Source organism: Helobdella robusta (genome assembly GCF_000326865.2).
Source record: "Helobdella robusta unplaced genomic scaffold HELROscaffold_1, whole genome shotgun sequence".
Taxonomy (NCBI): domain Eukaryota; kingdom Metazoa; phylum Annelida; class Clitellata; order Rhynchobdellida; family Glossiphoniidae; genus Helobdella; species Helobdella robusta.
The window spans coordinates 5,401,209-5,422,347 of NW_008703570.1; the positions used below are offsets into that span (position 1 = coordinate 5,401,209).

The window sequence follows — 21,139 nt, forward strand, 5'->3', positions numbered from 1 at the left end:
CAGTCATTATCATAATACTACTTATAAAAACTTGAAGCACATTAATGGAAATTTTAAAACGTCAAAAACAAAAGTCATAAATAAAAGCATTTGATGACATGGCTTATCTCTCAATCGTCATCAACTGCGCCATAAATGTTTCATCACCTATCTTTCATTAGAACTGATTAAGACAGTTTTGAGTGTTAAAATTAGTAACACTATAAAATTAATTTCAGTCTGAAGCACCATCTACCAGCCACCATTTCAACAACGCTTCGAAACCAAGAAGAAAAATTGACTTTCCAGACGTCACCTTCAAACACGATGCTTACCTGACGCATCGACAGGTGTGTGGTGTGAATCGCATTTGGCGCTTTTTTAAGAGACTAACAAAAACATTAAAAACATAAAATTGCAGCAGTGTAACTGGCTTGCAGATGTTGTAAATTCGGAGCCGACATTCACTCTGGACGTTTCTTTGGGAAAGACATACAAGGGGCTGGACATCTGCTCCATCTACGTTAGTCTTTGCCTAATGGTCCAGTCTTCGCTTCTGGCTACTTTAATGTTTTAAATTGTTTTAACAACAGATCAATGCAGAAAAAAGAAAACTGCCTTTAATTTGGATAGATGGGAACATGGGAGCAAGGGAGTGGATAACATCCGCCTCTATCCTCTACCTTATTGATTACGTATGCATATTAATTTAATAATTATTATATACAACATCAAACATATGACATCAACATATAACAAATCAAACCGTGATTGAATGCTGATGAAAAATGTTTATTAATTGTTTAGATCGTTTTTTCGTCTGACAGTCCAGCCAAAACTTTAAGGAGTAAGTACCGTTTCATCATTGTTCCAAATCTTAATCCAGACGGCTATTCGCATTCTATGTCAAAGGTAGATGATATCTTTGTTTAGATTTCTTTCATAAATTGTTGTTACAAAAATTAAAAATTTTACTTGCAAAATTAAATTTATATAAAAAGTAAATAAATTTATTTATTTATCAAATTAATTATTTATTTAAGGATCGACTTTGGGTGAAGAACATGAGAGAATTGAGCAAACTCTGCGTTGGAATCAACCTTAACTACAACTTTGACGCAGACTATATACGTAATATATTGCACTATTATATTATCGATACAAACGCCCACACACACATATACATATACACGCACATATATATTATATATATATTATATATATATATATATATATATATATATATATATATGTATATTCTGTTTAGACCTAACTTGACACCTGTTGAAACTTTGTCACATGGTGTTCCGCAGGAGTCGGTTCTGGGCCTCCACCTTTTTGTGTTGTGCACTGCAGGTGTTTTCAATATCATCGACAGACATAATTTTAAACGTCATGGTTATGCTGATAATATTCAGATCATTGCTAGCGTAGACTTAAATCATGTTTTTCGGAAATTAATGAGTGGATGATGGCAAATAGGCTTAAATTGAATCAATCTAAAACTCAGTTTTTACTGGTTGGCACAAGGCAGCATTTGGAAAAATGAACATTGAGTCTATCAGACTTGATGATTCTGACATTGAATTATTTCGCACATCTATACGCAACCTAAGATTTGTTTTTGATATTAACACGTCTTTTAACGTTCACACCATAGCAATTTGGATAGAATGCTCTGGACAAAATTATGTAGGCTTAGGCTCATCGAGCGATCTTTAAACAAGCATAATCTTTAATGTCTTGTTCATTCCTTTATCCACTTATAAGTAGATTGTTGCAATAGTTTATATCACGGCCCGTCTAGTGTAAATATGGCTAGACTGCAGTCAGTTCAAAATTGGGCTGCAAGGTTAGTTTCAGGTGGCTTTGAATACGACCAAGCCAATTTTGATGCTCTTCACTGTCTTCCGGTGTACCAAAAAGTTATTTTTAAGATATGTTTAACAATTTTTAAGTGTATTACGGGAGTTGCTCTATATATTTAACTGACAGAGTCATTCCTAGAACAATGCCAATGCTGAGTCAAACACTGCGCTCTGACAATTCGGGTTTGCTGCTTGTACCTGACACAAACTTGGCTTTTGGTCCTAGGTCAATTTAAACCTATTTGCCATCATCCACTCATTAATTTCCAAAGAGTATGCTCCATAATGGGTCCTGCTGTCTGGAATGGGTTGCCTAGCCGGTTTTATTTTTTTTAATTCATGTATGTTGAGTGTAAATTTTTCTTTTAAATATATTTTAATAAAGGAATTTAATTTCATCCAGATTCAAACAGCAATAAGATATGCAGCGAAAAATACGCTGGCACTGAGCACTTCTCTGAAAACGAAACAAAAGCCGTTCGAAAAGTGTTCACATCGTCGCCTGTTTTCATGTCGTTTTCTGTTCACGCCTACGGACAGATGTGGTTGATTCCCTACGCATGTTGCAACAATACCGCTCCCAACTACAATGAAATGGTACCTTTGTCGATAGTCTTAATCTTTACCTTGCCACAGAATATTTTGATTGGGCCAAATATTATTGATGCAAAAAATAATCTTGCTATTTAATGTTTGTTAACTTTTTTTAGTATTTTTCATTGATTGAAAATTGATTTTGCAATTTTATTAATTGACTTCAGTTAAATATAAAAATATATATTTCATCATTCATATAGGTTTCGCCAATTATATATGTTAATAACATATTCATCCTTATATATCCATAGTACATATGTATACTCATAAAAAGGTTAATTTATATTTGAAAAACATAATTATACAAATTCTGATATTTTCTGCCACTCAAGGCTCGTGTTGCAAACATAGCAGTGAATGCAATCAAAAAAGAGACAAACTCGGAGTTTCAAGTTGGCAAAGCCTGTGATCTTTTACGTAAGATTTTTCAAAACGTTCAAACATTCAAATATCTCCATTAAAACATTATATTTACATAAAATGAGTTTTTTTCAAAAATAATAACTTGCCTTAATGGTTTTTGGCGGAAAAAATAAACAGCAGATGGCACATTGTGGTGCAAACTAGTTGTGATTATATATTTAGTAAGCCAAATAGTATACCAAAATCGATACTCACGAAAATTAATTCGTGATCGCATTTTTTACTGTTGCAGTTCATGTTTTTTTAAATACTTCATCGTAAAACTAATCAAATATTTACTCTAACTATTGTTGTAGTACTGCAACTAAAAATACGAGAGGGTTAGGGTAAAAGTTTAGGTTTTAAAACAATATATTCACTTTTAAATAGTAAACGGATTCATTGCATGCTTCATATTTTGTCAAAATCTGGAGCTCTCATACATTCTCCAAAAACGCGCGCGCTTTCGACTCATTAAAAAAGATTTTATAAGTTTAAACTTTCACGCACTGTTCCAAAGTTTTAAAGTACCAACAGCGCACAAACAACGTATATGAACACGTGCTTAACAACGCATCAAACATGATACAGGCGGTAGACGATGGGATCTTTTTGTCATTTTTGAGCCAAGTCACTGTACAGTAGGTACACACTGCGAAATAGGACTGGCGCCTTAACCGCTAGGCTATCACGTCGCCTTATTTAAAAATTATTAGAAAGTTTGACAAAAAAATCACGTGACTCAGTTCATTCACTCAAACGTTTAACGAAAAATCATGTGATTCATTCGTTCAAATGTTTGACGGAAAATTACGTTATTCTTGAATACTCACGGTAGTACACTCGAAAGTTAGTTAGTTCCAAAATTGCTTTGAAGAATGAAATTTGAAAAGAATTTTAAATAAGCATGCAATAGAGTCGTGGCAGAACCTCTCTAGCCTAATGCATTTGTATTCAAAATGTGGCCTTCTGAGCTTTTCCCTAGAGTCATAGACCACAGAACAAACAGTCACTTTTTTACCAATTTTTTACCATATTTGCAGCATCTTTTATACTACACCTAGGCGTTTTTAATCAGTACTGTTTGGTTCGAAAAAAGTTTCTTGTTTATTACATTCGTAATATTGAATTTTTGAATGTTATAATAATCAAATTTACACGATCAGAACCATGGCCATAAGAATTTGTTAGTTATAAGTTCAAAAATTTTAAAACATGGTTTGCAAAAGCATTAGAATATTAATGCTATAACCATTGTAATAATCGGTTCATCAACATTTACAGCCTTGATGAACCATTGCAACTCTATAAATTTGTATTCAAAGTTGTTATTAGGATTCGGTTGTTGAGTCATTTTCATCAAATCAGTGAACGAACAAAATAATAATTGAACAGACGAGTTCCGTAAAGGAAGTAGCATGGATTGGTCAAAAATGAAGCACAACGTTTCTTATTCGTACGGCATACTGCTGAGACCGAAGACAATTGGCGATGGTGGATACATCTTGCCTCCCTCACAAATAGTTCTAAGCGGTCGTGAATTAGTTGCCGGTATAATCAATGCTACCAACAATGCCCGTTTGTAAAAAAAATTTTGACGGATTAAATAACTTTGCCTTATTTTTAGGGGATGAAGCATTACATAATATTGTAAAATATTATTAATAATTAACCACATTTAATCGCGCATCAATTCAATATTTTTTAATTTCACATTTGTTTAAAACGTAAAAATAAATTTGTTCTAATGACTGATTACAATAAAGAAATATATATCTGGCAAAAGGATTAATCGTCATTCAGTAAAATTGAGCAATATTAGATTTGTGAACTTTTTACAATATAACGGGTAACAAATGAACTTGGATAAATAATTTTATTTTCAATAAATTGAACAATTTCAAGAAAATACTTGCAAGGAAAATTGGAAAGACAAACTTTAAATTGATTAATGCCAACAATTCGGTAGAATTCATACAATACTGCCTATATATATATATATATACATATATATATATATATATATATATATATATATATATATATATATATATGTATATACATTTATTTTTGTTCTAATCATTATGTCACATTTTTGATTTAATGTTTAAATAAATATTGGAAGAATTTGGTTGAAAGTAATAAAGGCAACCTAAAAAATTATGGAGTGTTGTAAACAAAGTACTCTGTAGAGTATCTTCATTGGATTCACTAGGATCTTTTTATCAACATAGTCTTACTGATTTTTCTGAATATTTCAAACATGAGATTGGAAGGGTTATAAACGAAACAAATAAATTTTTTTCACTGGAAGAGTTTTTTCATAACGTTTATGTTAAACAATTGTTGGATAATTTCTCATATTAACAAGAGGATCATTTTGGAATCACCCACAAAGTCATGTCGTTTGAATTGAATACCAATCAAATTTAATAAGACACGTTTGTATCTGTTTTTGCCATTTCTAACCTTTTTTGTTAATTTATGTTTAAGTACTGGCATTTTTTCGTCTTCATGTAAGCATGCTCTGGTTAACCAGTTTAAAAAAAACAGTGTCCTGACAAAGATGAAATAAATAATTATCGCCCCGTATTAAATCTAATGTTCATTTCAAAATTGATTGAACGTGTAGTTGCAATGCAGTTTGTACAATATTTAGATGTATATAATTTTTCGCCATTATTACATTTTCACTCCACGGAAATAGCACTTATTGATGTGACGTCTTATTTGTTTGAATCCATGGGATTGAATGATGTTTCACTTCTTGCTCTTCTTAATATGAGCGCAGCATTTGATTGTGTTGATCACAAATTACTTGCTAATAAACTTAAATGCTGTGGTGTTACAGAGACTGCTTTCAAATGGCTTGAGTCATATTTAATTGGTCGTACTCAGCAGATTAGTTACAGTCTCCGACTAAGGTTGGGAAATTTGGTGTGCCACAAGGATCTGTTCTCGGTCCCATTTTGTTTCTTGTATGAAAGTTGGCACATGGCAACACATTGAATCGGTTAATATTGATGGTAATTCAATTTACGTTTGTACATCTGTGCAGAATCTAGGAGTGATTTTGGACAGTAATTTACTGATGCAATACCACGTTAGAGCACATGCAAGGAAATGCTATTATCATATGCGTGATCTTACTAAGGACATCTTACTAAGTCTAGTACATGCGTTTGTACATTCAAAGTTGGATTATTGCTATGTTTTGTTCTGGGGCACTGCAAATAAAGTGACTAGTCAGCTGCAGTCAGTACAGAATCGGGCTGCAAAGATTGTAATGGATCCTCAAAGTTTGAACATTTTACTCCAGTTTTGAGTGAATTGCATTGGCTACCAGTTAAAAAAAGAGTTGTATTCAGAACTGCTGTTATAGTTTATAAATGCCAGAATGGCCTGATTCCCAAATACCTTCAAGATAAAATTGTTCAGAGGGATATCTCAATGCATCGACTTGGATTGCGTTCAGATGGTTTAGATCTGCTCACGCTAAATTGAAAATAGGATCAAGAAATTTTGCTATTGTTGGATCGATGATTTGAATAGTCTGTCACAAGATTTACGTGATCTGGCTCTCCCTCCCTTGCAATGTTTAGAAAAGAATTGAAAGCTTGTTTATTTTCTCTGGATAATTTAAGATTTTAGTTAATGGCGTTTTTGAGATTTGAAAAAGCGCCAAACGAACACTCATATTAATAATAATAATAATAATAATAATAATAATAATAATAATAATAATAAAGATGCAAGTGTAAAGATCTAGAAATTGAAATTTCACGAATGTGGAACATTAAATGCAAAGTAATACCAATAGTCGTAGGAGCTTTAGGAATCATTGGGAATGTGACAATGAAAAATCTTGAAATGATTCCTGGGAAACCAACAAAAGAAGAAATTCAAAAAATTGCTCTGCTCGGAACTGCTCATATCCTTAGAAAGTTTCTTGGATGATCTTCTCTGGACTCGGATGGGCCCTGAAATCATCTGCAAACCAGTTTAGACCGTGATGGACAGACAATAATAATAATAAAATAATAATGATAATAATAATGATAATATGCACAGAATCTGCACACGCTATTTTAAAACACTAAATCTCTAGCGTTGTGATTAATATAAAGTGAAGAAAATTAACATTGCTGTAAAATTTATGTGGGCGTTGAGCAGCGCGCCACTAAGTTGAATTACGAAGAAACGAATTAAAATTAGAAGCATGTTTATCTCCATTTGTAATTCGAGAATTAACATTTCCGACCGCAGCATACAACAAAATGAGATATTCAACTTTTTATTTATGTTAATATCCTTAATAAACAAAACAAAACATCGGCCGATCGCTCTGTAGCTCATATCACGATCTTCCTAAAAAAATAAAGAAAAATAAAGAAAATAAAATCACGAGCACAAATTTATTTTTGTCCAGTTTAACAACTTTTTCAGACCGAAGCCACATTTTCGACGGAAGACAAATTAAAACTCTAAAAATAAAATATAAATCCGATTCAGTTGATCAAGTGATCACAATTAATAAAAAACAGTTCGAAGTCAATAATTGAAATTGTCGTTTTACTTTCTATCAAGTTTTGCGGTGACTAACGCAAACGCAACTTTGTATAAGTATTTTATTTCAATTTGTAACATTAAAACACATTGATCATAAAAATTGGTTTCACCTTACTAAGTTCAATTTGTGTCAGATAAACTGAATGTGAACAGACAGCAAACGTAAATCGATAGACAGAAAATTTTAAAAAATTAACAAAAGTTTTACTTATTAAATTACTCAGTCGTTGTCAGTATACCAAAAGACGAAATGGAAATTATTTAGTGGACTTAACTATTTAGATTCTTTGACTAACGAACAAATAAGCGAAATTATTTAGATTCTTTGATACAAGTACAAATAAGCAAGATCTTTGGGAGGCTTTTCTGAGAGGGCTACCTTCTCGTCATTGTATATGACCCACTTGCCGTCCTTCAAGATGTGGCAGACGTAGTGACCGCACTTGCATGATGAACCCATGTGGCTGATCATGCCAGTCAATCTGTACCCTTTGTCAACGAAATTCCATGATTTATTTTAAACTATAGTTATCATAATTTTAAAACATAATTGATTGATTGATTGATTAATTGATTGCTTAATTAATTAACTATATTTAATTTAATGGGTCATACGCCAAAGATCGTTCTTAATATTATATAAAAAAAATGGAAAAATGAAAGCGGAATACATTAATTTATCTCTTATTTAAAAATTTCACAAAAAAAACTTTTTTCTCTCGCGAAACAAACTAAATTAAAATCACCAAAAAGTTAAATAGAAAGGTTTGTACGCTATTGAAATTAACAATAACACTTTATAATAATAAAAATAATAATAATAACAACAATAGCAATAAAAATAAATATAATGTAATAACAATGATAAATAAACGATGATTAACGAAGAAAATGAAACTTGTCTAACTTCCGGGACCATCAGTTAACTTGGGAGTCGAGAGTGGTGCGCTAACTTGCTGCTGGTTCGCGCTGAGTTGATGCTGCTGCTGCTCCAGGGAGGCATCCGTCGCCTCGGGATGGCTGAAGATCCAATCCATGGCACGTTCCATGTTGTTGTCCTTGTTAAATCGCACGCACACACGCATTTATCACACACACAAACACACACATAAATATGAATCTCCCGGGTAAAGATTCATATCAACATTAAACAAGAATAAGGCAAATAATAAGCGTTGAATTGAAATTTGTGAATAACTGAAGTGGCAAACTGAACATCAAAGTGACGATGATTACTGCTGATCACGTTGTTAACGGCACAAAATTGTCTCGGTAATTTTTTTTGTTTTTTTTTTGAACAGTTTTATTTACAAAAGTAAAAAGGTTCATCCTAGCAATAACATATTAATTTATGGATGGCCTCATGAACAGAATAAATCTCAACTAATTCAACGGGATTTACACATAACCAAGAATAAAAAATATCAACTGAAAAATTAAGCAATACATATATATCTAGAATAATTGAAACGAAATTAAAAATTAGGGATAACAAAAAAAGGAGAATTTCAAAATCTTTTACAAAATTCAAAAAAACTAACGGTGGCCTGGAGAGCGGTCAAGGCCATTTTTCTTGTGAATCCCATAGACGTGATGGTGAGCAGTGCCTCTTCATCTGCCATGAACTCGCTTGGCACTTCTTTCGCGTTGAGAACCATGGGACTTGAGAGATCTAGTTGATGAGTTACGATCAGATGAATATATTAATTACCGCCTAAACTTGCTTTGCATTACTTATCATTTAATGGCCACCATTTTTATAAACATATACTTCTACTTTTCAGGTTATGTCTTCTAAGTCAACATTCATAATTTACAAATCCTTCCACAACTCCTCCATCCCACACCTTCATTGCACAGCATGACTTACTCTTAAACTTTCATGACTTACCCAAGACTTAATATTTTCTAACAGATTTGTAAAAAGGATTATAACGCTTTCATTCCTTCAATCAAATTAGAGTATCCACATTTGATAAGACATTATTTTAATTTCGATACTGATAAAACTTACTCCCTCCCCCCACCTCAATAAAATAAAAAAAATTGAAATGTGTTGGAAACTAGAATCATAAAAATTATTGACAGTAACCAAAAAATAAAACCAAAAATGACAGAACGTTCGTGAAACAGTAAAAATTTCATGCATTTGAATTTGTGATTAACCAGAATCGGCAATGTGCTCCATGATCCAGTCAACGGCAGCATCTAGACTTTGGCTCTTTGTGTAGTAGACTGCCTTCTTGCAGCCCTCCAGCGGGAAACCCATCATGACCATCTCGGAGACAATATTTTCATCGAAAACCGGCTCGTTGGCTGAAATTTTTTAATGATCACACTTAAAACACACTAGTGTCGTCTGCAAAGTTAGCAGAGTTGTGGCACAGGCAACAACCTAATTAGTGAAGAAGAACAGTCGGCACGCAAGTAACACTAATAAAATAGTAAAAAATGATGAAAAGTAATAAAAGACGCAGAAGAAAATAAAAACTCATTGAAAGATAATAGATAATTAAGATATTAAGATACTGAAGAGACATAAAAAAAATGGTAAAATACACAACACCAATGAACAATTGAGGGGTGATAGTGAGAACACATTGGACGATAATGAAGGATACTAACGGACATCTCCACACTTTGTAGCATCGGGCAGTTCTTCCTCTCCAGGCTGCAGACCGCTGCCCCTCAAGTGACTGATGTCCAAGATGTCAGGCATGTCAACACTCACGTCTGCAATTTTACAAAATTTATCAAAAACGTTAATGAACACACAACTTTATGAAACTTCATTATATAACATGAAAAGAACTGATGGTATGAGAACACATTTCTTTAAAAAAATTGCTATTATTTTTAACAGTCTAAAACCACAAAATCATGAAAACTAAAATGTCAGTAGAATGTCTCAGGTAAAATAATAACAAAAATTAAATAACTATGAGTGAAATTTAGGATCATTAATTATTACCATCAAGTTTGCCAAATTTAAAATAAATGTCTAGCCTAATTTCTTTTCAAGCCAGTCTGTGCCGATAGTGAACTTTTGAAGCTGAATCAACAAAAATTCTGGGAATGTTTTAAACCTAGTAGTCCTGTTCATCAAACAATATCAAGTATTGGAAAAAACGCAACTATAAAAAATAGAAATAAAAACTTTCAAAGATTCATGACAACAGCAAAATTACTAAGGAAGCACGTTCCTTTAAGCCAACCAACGCGCCAGTTTCGACAAAATGTGACTAGCAATGAAGGTTATTGCGATTCATTTTGCAGTTGAATTAAAGCTAAAGAAGCCACAAATTTATTTTATTTACGAAACTAAACATACATATCTAAACATCCGTAACGAGTAGTAGTAACTGCTACGAGTTAATTACTCTGAAATAATTTAATTAGTATCTAGGTGTTGACTGCTAAAAAGTAGTTATCAACTAGTGGCTACTATAGCATATTTATATAATTAACTAATAGTTAAAAACTATACAAAATGCATCTCTAGCAACTTGTATCTGAACATCAAACTAAATCTACTGACAAAGAAGTTTACTATTGGTCGAAACAAGTTTAAAGACAAAATTATGAATTTCTGTATTTCAAAAGCCTGTCGATTTGATACTTCAGGAACTACAATCTTTCATCAAAAACAGATCCGCTTCAACTACCAGAGTTAATTACTCTGAAATAATTTAATTAGTATCTAGGTGTTGACTGCTAAAAAGTAGTTATCAACTAGTGGCTACTATAGCATATTTATATAATTAACTGATAGTTAAAAACTATACAAAATGCATCTCTAGCAACTTGTATCTGAACATCAAACTAAATCTACTGACAAAGAAGTTTACTATTGGTCGAAACAAGTTTAAAGACAAAATTATGAATTTCTGTATTTCAAAAGCCTGTCGATTTGATACTTCAGGAACTACAATCTTTCATCAAAAACAGATCCGCTTCAACTACCTGCATCATATCCTACCGTCACTCAAAAATTCAACACACTCGATTCAAGACTGTTCAAGAAAGTAGAAAATAACAACAACCATGATTTTTTTTGAACAACAACGGATTCAAACATTAGAAATGAGTACACAGACTTAAAAGCAGTTGTCTTGCCGTTGATGGCACTGCTGTAGAAATCTTCAACGGTGCACTGCGATGCGAAGGAAGCGATGCTCGAAGACAGCAGGATCTTCGGCCTCACCGTCTCAGCACAGTCCCTTGTGGTTGAAAGTTATTTAGCATAAATGACAACAAATGTAAAAGAGCTAAAGAATTAATTACAAAACACATTCACAAACAAGATTAAAAAAAGCTTAACATAAACCAAAAAAAAAACAGTTAAATTTCATAAACAGTTTTTGTCCTAGAGCCTCAGCTTTTTTCTTCCTTTCTTCATACACGAGAACATCATCTGTTTGATAGAATAATTTAAGAATATCAAATAAATCAAATAAATATTCAGTCACCACATGAAATGAAATATAAATAGCTCCACTGTACGTCATGATCCTCACCAACCTTTGTTAACTGCATCATCTGCATCAACTGACAAAGACAATATGAAATCTTTCCTTTCTACATATTTCACTTTATTCGATGCGGAACATTGAATTCTCTCCTCAATTTGAAACCTCAAATGGTCGGTTGGGTTCGATGACCCGACACAGTGGCGCTAAGGGATGAAAAAAATCATTACCGTGCAATAAAAGTTGAAGAATTGACCTTGAAAATGAAGCATCACACTTTATTCAAACCATGAAACAGAATTTATTAATTAATTTATTTATTTATTAATTAATTACTCTAAAAGCCATTTATAAAAAAGGGTTTAATTTTCTAGATTTTTTGAAGCCATTCAAATCAAAATATAATATTCATTTGTCAAAAAAATTGATTAAAAAACGCACGTGAAGAAATTACTGAAAATAATTTTGAACGATCTGAAACTTGAATCAACTACGGTTGAAAGATTAAACTTTTCATTTTTCCACTTTGAAGAATTTTTCCAACTTTTATTGAAAAAAGTCCAAAAAGTAATAAAAACAAAATGTTGACGGAAAGAAGTGAAAAAAATCACTTCAATGACGGAGAAAAGATGGAGCATATACTCGGCAGCGTCCTGTTGCTTGTTACTTGAAAACTCGGCGTGTCCCCGACCAACCAGGTTCTTGAACATTTGAGGTTTGATGCCCTTTAAATAATTGGCAAAATTATTCCTTGTAATAAATAGTGTAATAAATATTTTCAGTTTATGTAAAGAAACATAACAGGATGAGCCTAGAAGTATTTAAAAACTGCTGTAGTCATAAATATCTCATTTCAGTTAATTAGCTGCTTTAGCTTTCAAAATTTAAATTTTCCTCAAAAATATTTCCAAAAACAATTACTTAGTATCTTTGAAATAAAAATCTCAAAAGAAAAATGGCAAATAAAGATTGGTTCAGTTATACTAGCTAAAATAACGCACATTTAATAGATATAAGGTAAAGGTTAAAACTCATTTGTTTTAATGAATTGAAATGTGACAGGGAAAATGCTGAAAAAGTTTTGTTACCTGGCACGAGTGATTGGAAGAGGTGGGCGTGTCACTGTTGCAGGCGTCTTTCAGAGATGGACGGCTGTACTCACCAGACAACAAACCATGGGCCAGCTTGCACCTGTTGGGCAATGCAGATAGGCGGCAAAATTATTGGAACCAATTCAACTTGATAACTCAGACACAACGTTTTGCAGCACCAGCGATGAGCGATTCGACATATAAATTTCAAAACTAGTACGGAGTTTAACTTATTCATCATTGAACTGGAATAAATAACTTATTTATTTTAAAATTTTTAGAGACTATGAAAGCTTAGAATTTCCTCCATGATTGTTCTTTTTCACAGACTCTTCATTTCAATCAGAAGTTTTAATTTATTTGGTTTAAAATTTTCTGTTTTCATATTTTTCGTTAAGATATTAATGAAAAAAATATTTTCTGGTTTTTAATATTTTTCATTTTCGAAACTTTACACGAAGACAGATGGTAACACTCAAAAGCAGTGTAGTCATCTGAAAGTTTCGACAGTGCCAGGATTGAGTGTTGCTCTTATACTTTGTGTTTATTATTATTTCTAATTCGATGATTCATATTAGCATGTCATGTATTGAGACACCAACTTCTTTCTTTGTAGTTGGTGAGTTCAAATCACCTTTGTTGATTGTTGAATATCCATTCCCTGGTTTGTTCAGACTCGAGCCATGAACTATCTCTGGTAGTAAGTTACTTCTGTATACTTGACATCAATGCACAATCGAAAAGACGTGGACGGCTGGGATTCGTTCACTCTCTTTTTGAAGCGGGGTAACATGAAAGAACATCAACGTTAATCGATTTTAAATAATCCGTGATGTAAGTCGTAGCCCGCAACGCATCTCATTACATTGTTGAAAGGAAAGATTTTTTTGCGTTGACAGACTTTAATTGCAGTCATTTGGGAGTTTTTAGAGAGCTTGAATCAATATTAACAGCGAGTGAGCGACGCAGTGCTTCGTTTTCTGAGCGGCGTCGACAACCCTAATAAGCATGGCAGCGTCGTGCTTCCTGCTTCACCACAAGCCATATTCGTGTCTCTTTAACACTCTAACAATCCAATCAAAATTTTCCTTAATGAAATTAGTGAACTTTTCATTAAATTCATTAACAAAAAATTAACATAAAGAAACTCAATGGATCACTTTTTCTTCTCATTATACGGTGTCAATTATGAAAGTTCAATTGAAAATGAGTATTGAAATGTGGGCAACGCACATCTGAACGTTGAAGTTGGAGGTTGGATCTTCATAGGACGCCCCACTGAAAACTTTCTCTGAGGGTGTGTAGTACCTGTCAATCAATGAGCAGTATGTTACAAAATTTTAAAAAAGACAGATGACACCAGGCATTCTTAAATGTGGTTGCTGAATGATACAACACATCTTATGAACTTCAGTGCAAGTATGCAGAGAGTAATTTTTGATAGTGTTTTGTGAAGTTTGAATCTATTTCTGGTAAAAACAAATTTTAGATGGATGATGGGAAGGATTGGATTGGGGATGAAATGTGGGATGTGGGATGGACTAAGAGATGGATTGTAGAATGAATTGTAGGATGGATAGTGAAATGGATTTTGGGATGGATTATGGAATGAATTGTTGAAAGAGTCAAAATAAAAATATCTTAATAATTTTGAATTTGTTGGACCTAACAAAATATTGAAACATAATTAAAAATTTTATCATAATATCTTGGCGATAAAATTAATTTTAGGAAGATTAATTAAAAAATTCCAGAAAATGAAACTACAGCAAACATCACTTGGAAAAACTTTAGGTCAATGAAAATTAAAATGAAAACAAAATTCATTATGTATTAAGTTTAAAAACTCAGAATGTGAATAATATTCTACAAGATGACTCCACCTGGGAATGATGTCACTAACTTTTCAACAAAGGATGGAAGGCAATTAAATAGCATCTGTACGACGGAATTGATGTAGCAACTATTTCCCAAATTGTACATGCCAGTATACCCAGGACCATAGATGGGTTGCAGTTGGCTGTGGCATTCAGTTAATGCTGACCACTCCCATGCTCTTTGATTCAAGTCCAATTCCAGTTCCAACATCGTCTTTTCAGTCTAAATTTATATTTTCATACATTTAGGTTGAAATTCAGAATACATTTAGGGTGAAATTTAATACAAAAATATATCAAACTTTGTGCATTCTCATGATATCAATGCCAAAGTGAGCAAGATGATGAGCGAGAAAAGGATCTTCAACCATATCATCCTCGGCGTAAGAATAAACATCTAACAACAAAAAATGATTAAAATTAAATGCTAAAGTCCAGTTGCGGCAAAATAACAAATATCTTCAGTTGAACATTAAAAAAGATAAATACACAACAAAACTGCAAAATTAAACATTACTCCACCCCAAATATCATATAAAACAAATTGAGTTGACCATTAAAAATTAATGGCTACCAAAAATGCATCAAGTTCAACTACTCTAAAAAAAGTGAAACCACCTACCAGCACTGTCCTTAGTGATAGTGCCCAACTTGACCGCCAATGGATAATTAGTGGCTAGATAATGTTCACTGGCATGATTGTTGCCACCTGTTCCGTCAAAAAACTTTCTACCACACAAGATCGAACCATCTGTGAGGTTGAGCCAGAGGTTATCCACCTTATCACATTTCTCACACTTCCAACCAGAAGGAGCCACTTTCTTGTTATTGTTCAACTGCAACAAATCTGCTGCAAATCTAGAAAACAATACTGCATAATTATGAAACAAATCTAACAAAACATTAATTTTTTAGTTTTATTTATCATAAGTTGTTTAACAGAGATGAATTATGAATTAAAATAACTAATACACCTGTGTGCTTTCCATTTAAAAAAACAATAGAACCATAAAAAATGAGTTAATGATAAACTGATGCCACAAACTTAGAAATAGATCTTTTCTCTCCATCCCATGTTCCAGCCAGATTCTCTATTTCCGTTTTTCTGGCAGCCGATTCTGCTGATATGATACTTTTAGCTGATGCAATCACCTGTCATGTATAACATGGCAATATATTTGCAGGTCATGTTATAATCACTGATGCAAGCTAACGGCAAAAAAATAAGTGAGTGTAATTATTATTTGAAATATAGGAACTAAAAAGCGTTTGAAAGTAATTTATTGTTTAGATATTTTAAATAATACTTCTAACTTATCAGTGTGTCAAGTTTTAAGGAATCAAAGTTGTGTGGATTTTACATGTATTTAACTAAAGATATTAAACATCGTTTATAAACTGCACAAGATGAGTGAAATAACAATTTACATGAGGCGGCAGAGTTGAATCGTTTAGAGAATATTCAGTCCATGATGGTAGCACAACAATCGTATAAATGTCCTCATATTCGTGCTTATCATCGTCCATCGGAAAACCACCTTCAAATCCTTTTTTAAAAACAGGAAGTATGTAAAAACGTGAGCTGAATTTTTTGGCTTCTGTTAAAATTTCACAAACAACTTTAAAGTTTAATTTCCAATCGACAATGAATTTCCAAGATAATTTTCACATGCACACTATAAAACATATACGTACAGACACGAAACATACATACACACTTTTCAGTACTCCCGCAACTTAGCTCTGCATTATAGTTTCTACCACCTTTCATTGTTTGCAAAAAAATATTTAAACGTTTTCGAGGTCTCCTTTTGAGCCACCTATCATTACATTTTGAGCGTAAAACTGAATTTCCCCACCATCTTCTAACAACAAACAGTCCACGGAAACCAGCCCGTTTTTATATGGCTCAGTTTATCTCCTGTTCACATTATTTTTGTTTTATCAGAATTTCTAATAATGAACCACCAACTGACTTATGAACTATTTAATACTCTTTCTTACTAGAATAAGCTTTGTAGCAGACCGACCTGGACATCAAACCACTTTCCAACACTATTGGCAGTCCATTCTGCCATTCTAGCTCTTTTATACAAGTACATTAACACTTTCTACTAGCCATTCTTTTACTTCAATCTTCCTTCTTTCCACTTTTCTAGGTACTTTATAACAAACAAAATTTAAACATAACTTGTCAAATACTTGCAAATATAACAGAAACTTCTACAGAATCTGTTATAAATTCACATTATAAAACTTGATACAATATATAGAGAATTTAAAAAAATGCAGCCCAACAAAGATTGCATGTTTATCAAACAAATAATAACAAACCAATTGCTAATCTGGTTGGTTTCTTTGCTTCAGGTTCAGAAATAATGCATTCTTTCTTCAAATGAAACAAAAATTCATAAATACAAGTAAGTACATTATACTAAAATTTGAGGCTTCGCTACATATTAAAACCATCATTTAAAAATCACATGGAAAATGTTACAGTGGCTTAGAAGTATTCAGACTAATGATCTTAGAGCATTACCTTGTCATCAAAAAACAGACTTTAAAAAAGTTGGAAACTTGTCAAACAATGGAAAAATAACAAATACATTTAAAGAAAGATTTAGATGTATTTGTCACATAATGGAAAAATAACAAATACATCTAAAGAAAGATTAAATTAAATTAAAGAAAACATCCAAAAGAAGATTAAATTTGAAATTTGCAGAATCAGGTAGAGCAAAAATAACATGATAAGTCTGATTGTAAAATAGCAACATGGTAAGTTAGATAGTAAAATGACAAAATGCCTTTTTTAAACTGATGTTGTGAAGTTTGAAAAAAAATTAAAAAAATTACTTCTTTTACTAATCTTTTAACATTGAGAAACACCATACTATTGGTCCTCTTTGAGTAGGTTTCAAGATGTCTCTTACCAAAAGCCAAAAACTTATTCATACAAATATACAAACCATTTTCGCTTTCCTAGAATAAAAATAAATGTAATTATTAAACTTGAAAATTTCTTAAAAACGTGTCTACGAAAAATTTATTAAAGACAAACTATGGCATCATGTCATGTTTGATACTGTGAGTCATAAAATCCTCTTAGAGGACAGACTTAAAAACTGTTATGGTTTAAATAACGTAGCCTTAATGTGATTTGAATCATATCTCACTAATTGAACACAATGAGTTTTTTACTGTGGTCAGCTTTTGGAAGCAATAATACTAATGTCAGGAATTCCTCAAAAATCTGTTTTAGGTCCGACACTGTTTATACTTTACATTGCATATTGCGTGAACGTGGTTATTATTGTCATGATTACGAAGACGACATACAGATTTGTGTCTCATGTTTTCCAATAAAATGCTGTCTGTATTGGATAAATCAACCAAATCAATATCTGATGTTATTTTGTTGTTGAGTCAAAGCAAACTAAAGTTGAACCAAGACTCAGTTTATGTAGTATGTAGTTAGATGGTATTTGGCAACAGTTGAGCCATTTTCAGTTAATATCTGTATGAATGATATAGGCTTCTCTGAAATGGTTCCAAATTTGGGTTTTGTGCTAGACACATGAGTGACAATGGGTCCACAAGATAATTCTTTGGTATTTGGTTAATCTAATCGTTAGGTTAATATGTTGTTAATCAGTTAATAATGTATTTTCCAGCTTCATCAATTGCCTTAAGTTTCGAAATCAGTTGATATGAAATAAGCTCACATTGTTCAGTTCATAGTTCAGGCCTTTATCAGTTTGAGATTGGACTATAATACACTATACTATACTATACTATGCCTGGTAATAGACTTTTTTTTATAATATTTTGTATTTTAATTTTTATAAAAAAAACAATGACAAGCAAAAATCTATTATTCTAAGTGTGATACATTTTTAACTAAAACTAACAAATACATACCGCATTGTCGAAAGACAAACAGCATTCATCTTTATGTATTCTATCCCTTTCATCAGGAATTCGAACATTTAAGAAGCATTGCTCATCGGATGCCATTTTAAATCGTAGTTAACTTTTAGTCTTAAAACAAATACCGGTAGCCATAGAGTTTTTGACTAGAATTTAGATTCATTCGGACCTCTGACTCAAATCATCTTATTATACATTGAATCATATAAATATGATAGAATCCTATAATATATCTTAGAATATATTGCTTAGATACCTTATATATAGTTTAATATATCTTTCATGTTATATAATGGTTTAAAAGCAACAATCAAGTCGTCGCCCAACCTACATACCAGGAAAAGACCTTCATCACAAGGCACCTCAAACATATTAGCACTTAAGAAAACTTTATCATTACTGAACTAGTTTTTACTTATTGATCACCTCACTTTTATCGATCACCTCACTAACTCACTAAGTCATCATTTAGTCTATTAATAAGTCATCAAACATATTAATACTCATTACAACTTTTTCACTCACAGGCCTAGCCTTTATTTATCGATCACCTCACTAAGTCATCATCTAGTTACTTCATTTTATGTTCCATCGTCTTTTATTTTTTTTTACTTTTCTTTTATTTTTCTTATTATTATTATTTATTTTATTCTAACATATTTTATTTATCATTTCTCTTCCTCACTTTTTGTATTTATTTTCTCACTTATTTGTTTAATTTTGTTTTACTGCCTTGCATGTTGTTACAGTTTCTGCGTCTGTCAGACCCTGATTTTTAAAGAATAATAAAAAAAAGCAAGCGCAACATTGTCCTCACGCTTTTATTATTTTTTAAACAGAAATTCGTCAAGCAGAAGAGCAGATGAATTACATTGATTGTGCGTGATTATGACGCTAATACTTCTCAGTCAACGTAGAGTTCATATAACTATATATGCCATGTCATGTGGCTACAGCTATCGAAATACGTATGACTTTCCTTCACATTTCGCGGTAAGCAGCCACTTTTTCAAGCGACATCCTTATTCTTCCTGTGGAATTTGTTAACCAGCCCCGGCTCTTTTTAAAATGTTGATGATTATATAATGACGCAAGTAGGTACGTCTCGGTCAAAGTAGAATTCAAATAAATAGTGATTAGGCTCATTTTAAATGTATAAATTTTATCCTACATCCATTAAATTGACCCTAATATTTTAGATTTTATCTTTAAGTATAAAACAATAGTAAAACTATCTTTGAATATAATATAATAGATACCCATCCAGAGCCGAAATAAGGCTCTGTTGGCCCTAAAGCACATTTTTATAAGTGGTCTGAAAATATATTTCAATACAATACAATACAATACAATATTTTATTTGACCTCCAAAAAATAAATATACTGTATCGAAGAGTTTTTTAATTTTCCAAAAAAGTTCAACCCTTTTCATTCCCATAAAAAAATTTATTTTTCTTAATTATTACTTTTCATAGCTGGACATCTAGATGTTAAAATTATTTTTTGCTTCTTTATGGTGAAAATGTCAAAATGATATTTTGGGCTTGGTGCATCAAACTGAAACGACTTTCTTTTTTGAGAAAAAAAAGGTGTTTAAATTTTGTTACTTGTCAGCTACTGTCATAAACTTTATATTGCCAGAACAAAGAGAATACACATTCAAATCTCTAACTAACGTTTTTGCAGGAAGGTAACTTGAACAGGTATTCAGTTTTGAGTGGTTATGCAGACGAGAGCAAAAATAACGACTTCCATTAAAAAAATTTCGTCGTAGAATATCTTTGTATAACAAAGAACGAGTTTATTTTGTCGGGAAAAGACCTATTTGTAATTCTGGAAATGTATCAACATGATGAGAGTTATACAAACGTTAACTGTTAACTTAAGTTTCTTTTTGAAAAAGTCACGAATCTTCGTTAGTTATAAATTTTATCGTCTTTCCTAGATGCCTTAATCTACGTCAAATTTATTTTTTGCATTTTCTGTTTTATTTGAGACGACAAAATTGACTTCACCTATGACCACTAGTTGTCTAAGGCTGGCCCTGTAGGTTGGTTATAAAAAAAAAAAAAACATAGCAAAAGTTTCTGTGTAACCAGAAAAATTTATTAATTTTTTTCAACTGAAAGATAATTTTGTTAAACGTTTCATTCCAACACATCAAAAACAAAAAAATGTCAAATTATTTTGTTCTACCATTATTAATAAAAGAATAAAAAAAATAAATTTTTTTAGTGATGACGTTTAATTTAACTTCATGTTTTTCTTGTTCGGCATGTTGTTGTTTTGTCGGTTTGTAGGTATGCCAAAAATAATTGGCTTCTTTGAATCATCTTACTAATATCCAAACGATTATT

At 32.0% G+C, this 21,139-nt stretch overlaps 2 protein-coding genes across 2 annotated transcripts; one reads left to right on the forward strand and one right to left on the reverse strand.

Moving 5' to 3' along the window:
• Positions 1-596: 596 nt before the first annotated feature.
• Positions 597-4,432, forward strand: HELRODRAFT_63114 (hypothetical protein; the record flags this gene model as incomplete). The annotated part of the gene is made up of 6 exons (XM_009010896.1): positions 597-674; positions 787-891; positions 1,023-1,110; positions 2,251-2,444; positions 2,777-2,861; positions 4,242-4,432. Coding segments are annotated over 6 exons (741 nt in total), but the record flags the coding sequence as incomplete, so codon positions are not given.
• A 3,024-nt stretch (positions 4,433-7,456) lies between these two features.
• HELRODRAFT_105332 (hypothetical protein) lies at positions 7,457-18,881 on the reverse strand. The gene is made up of 20 exons (XM_009010897.1): positions 18,774-18,881; positions 17,709-17,834; positions 17,187-17,241; positions 16,281-16,399; positions 15,898-16,004; positions 15,475-15,710; positions 15,155-15,249; positions 14,879-15,075; positions 14,209-14,283; positions 12,973-13,075; positions 12,496-12,609; positions 11,937-12,090; positions 11,772-11,829; positions 11,513-11,635; positions 10,422-10,510; positions 10,041-10,148; positions 9,582-9,731; positions 8,957-9,087; positions 8,323-8,473; positions 7,457-7,904 (listed from the first exon to the last, which is right to left on the reverse strand). Exons 1-20 carry the CDS (start codon positions 18,867-18,869, stop codon positions 7,732-7,734), a joined length of 2,460 nt encoding a protein of 819 aa, XP_009009145.1. The 5' UTR covers positions 18,870-18,881; the 3' UTR covers positions 7,457-7,731.
• Between the last annotated feature and the right edge of the window lie 2,258 nt (positions 18,882-21,139).

Bases quoted from the DNA above. Each gene is read 5' to 3' on its own strand.
- HELRODRAFT_105332 (XM_009010897.1), bottom strand. From the start codon at position 18,869: ATGGCATCCGATGAGCAATGCTTCTTAAATGTTCGAATTCCTGATGAA. The intron at 9,732-10,040 runs GTTAGTATCCTT...AAAAAATTTCAG, and splicing joins TACAAAGTGTGGAGATGTCC to CCAACGAGCCGGTTTTCGAT. The intron at 7,905-8,322 runs GTTAGACAAGTT...TCGTTGACAAAG, and splicing joins GTTAACTGATGGTCCCGGAA to GGTACAGATTGACTGGCATG.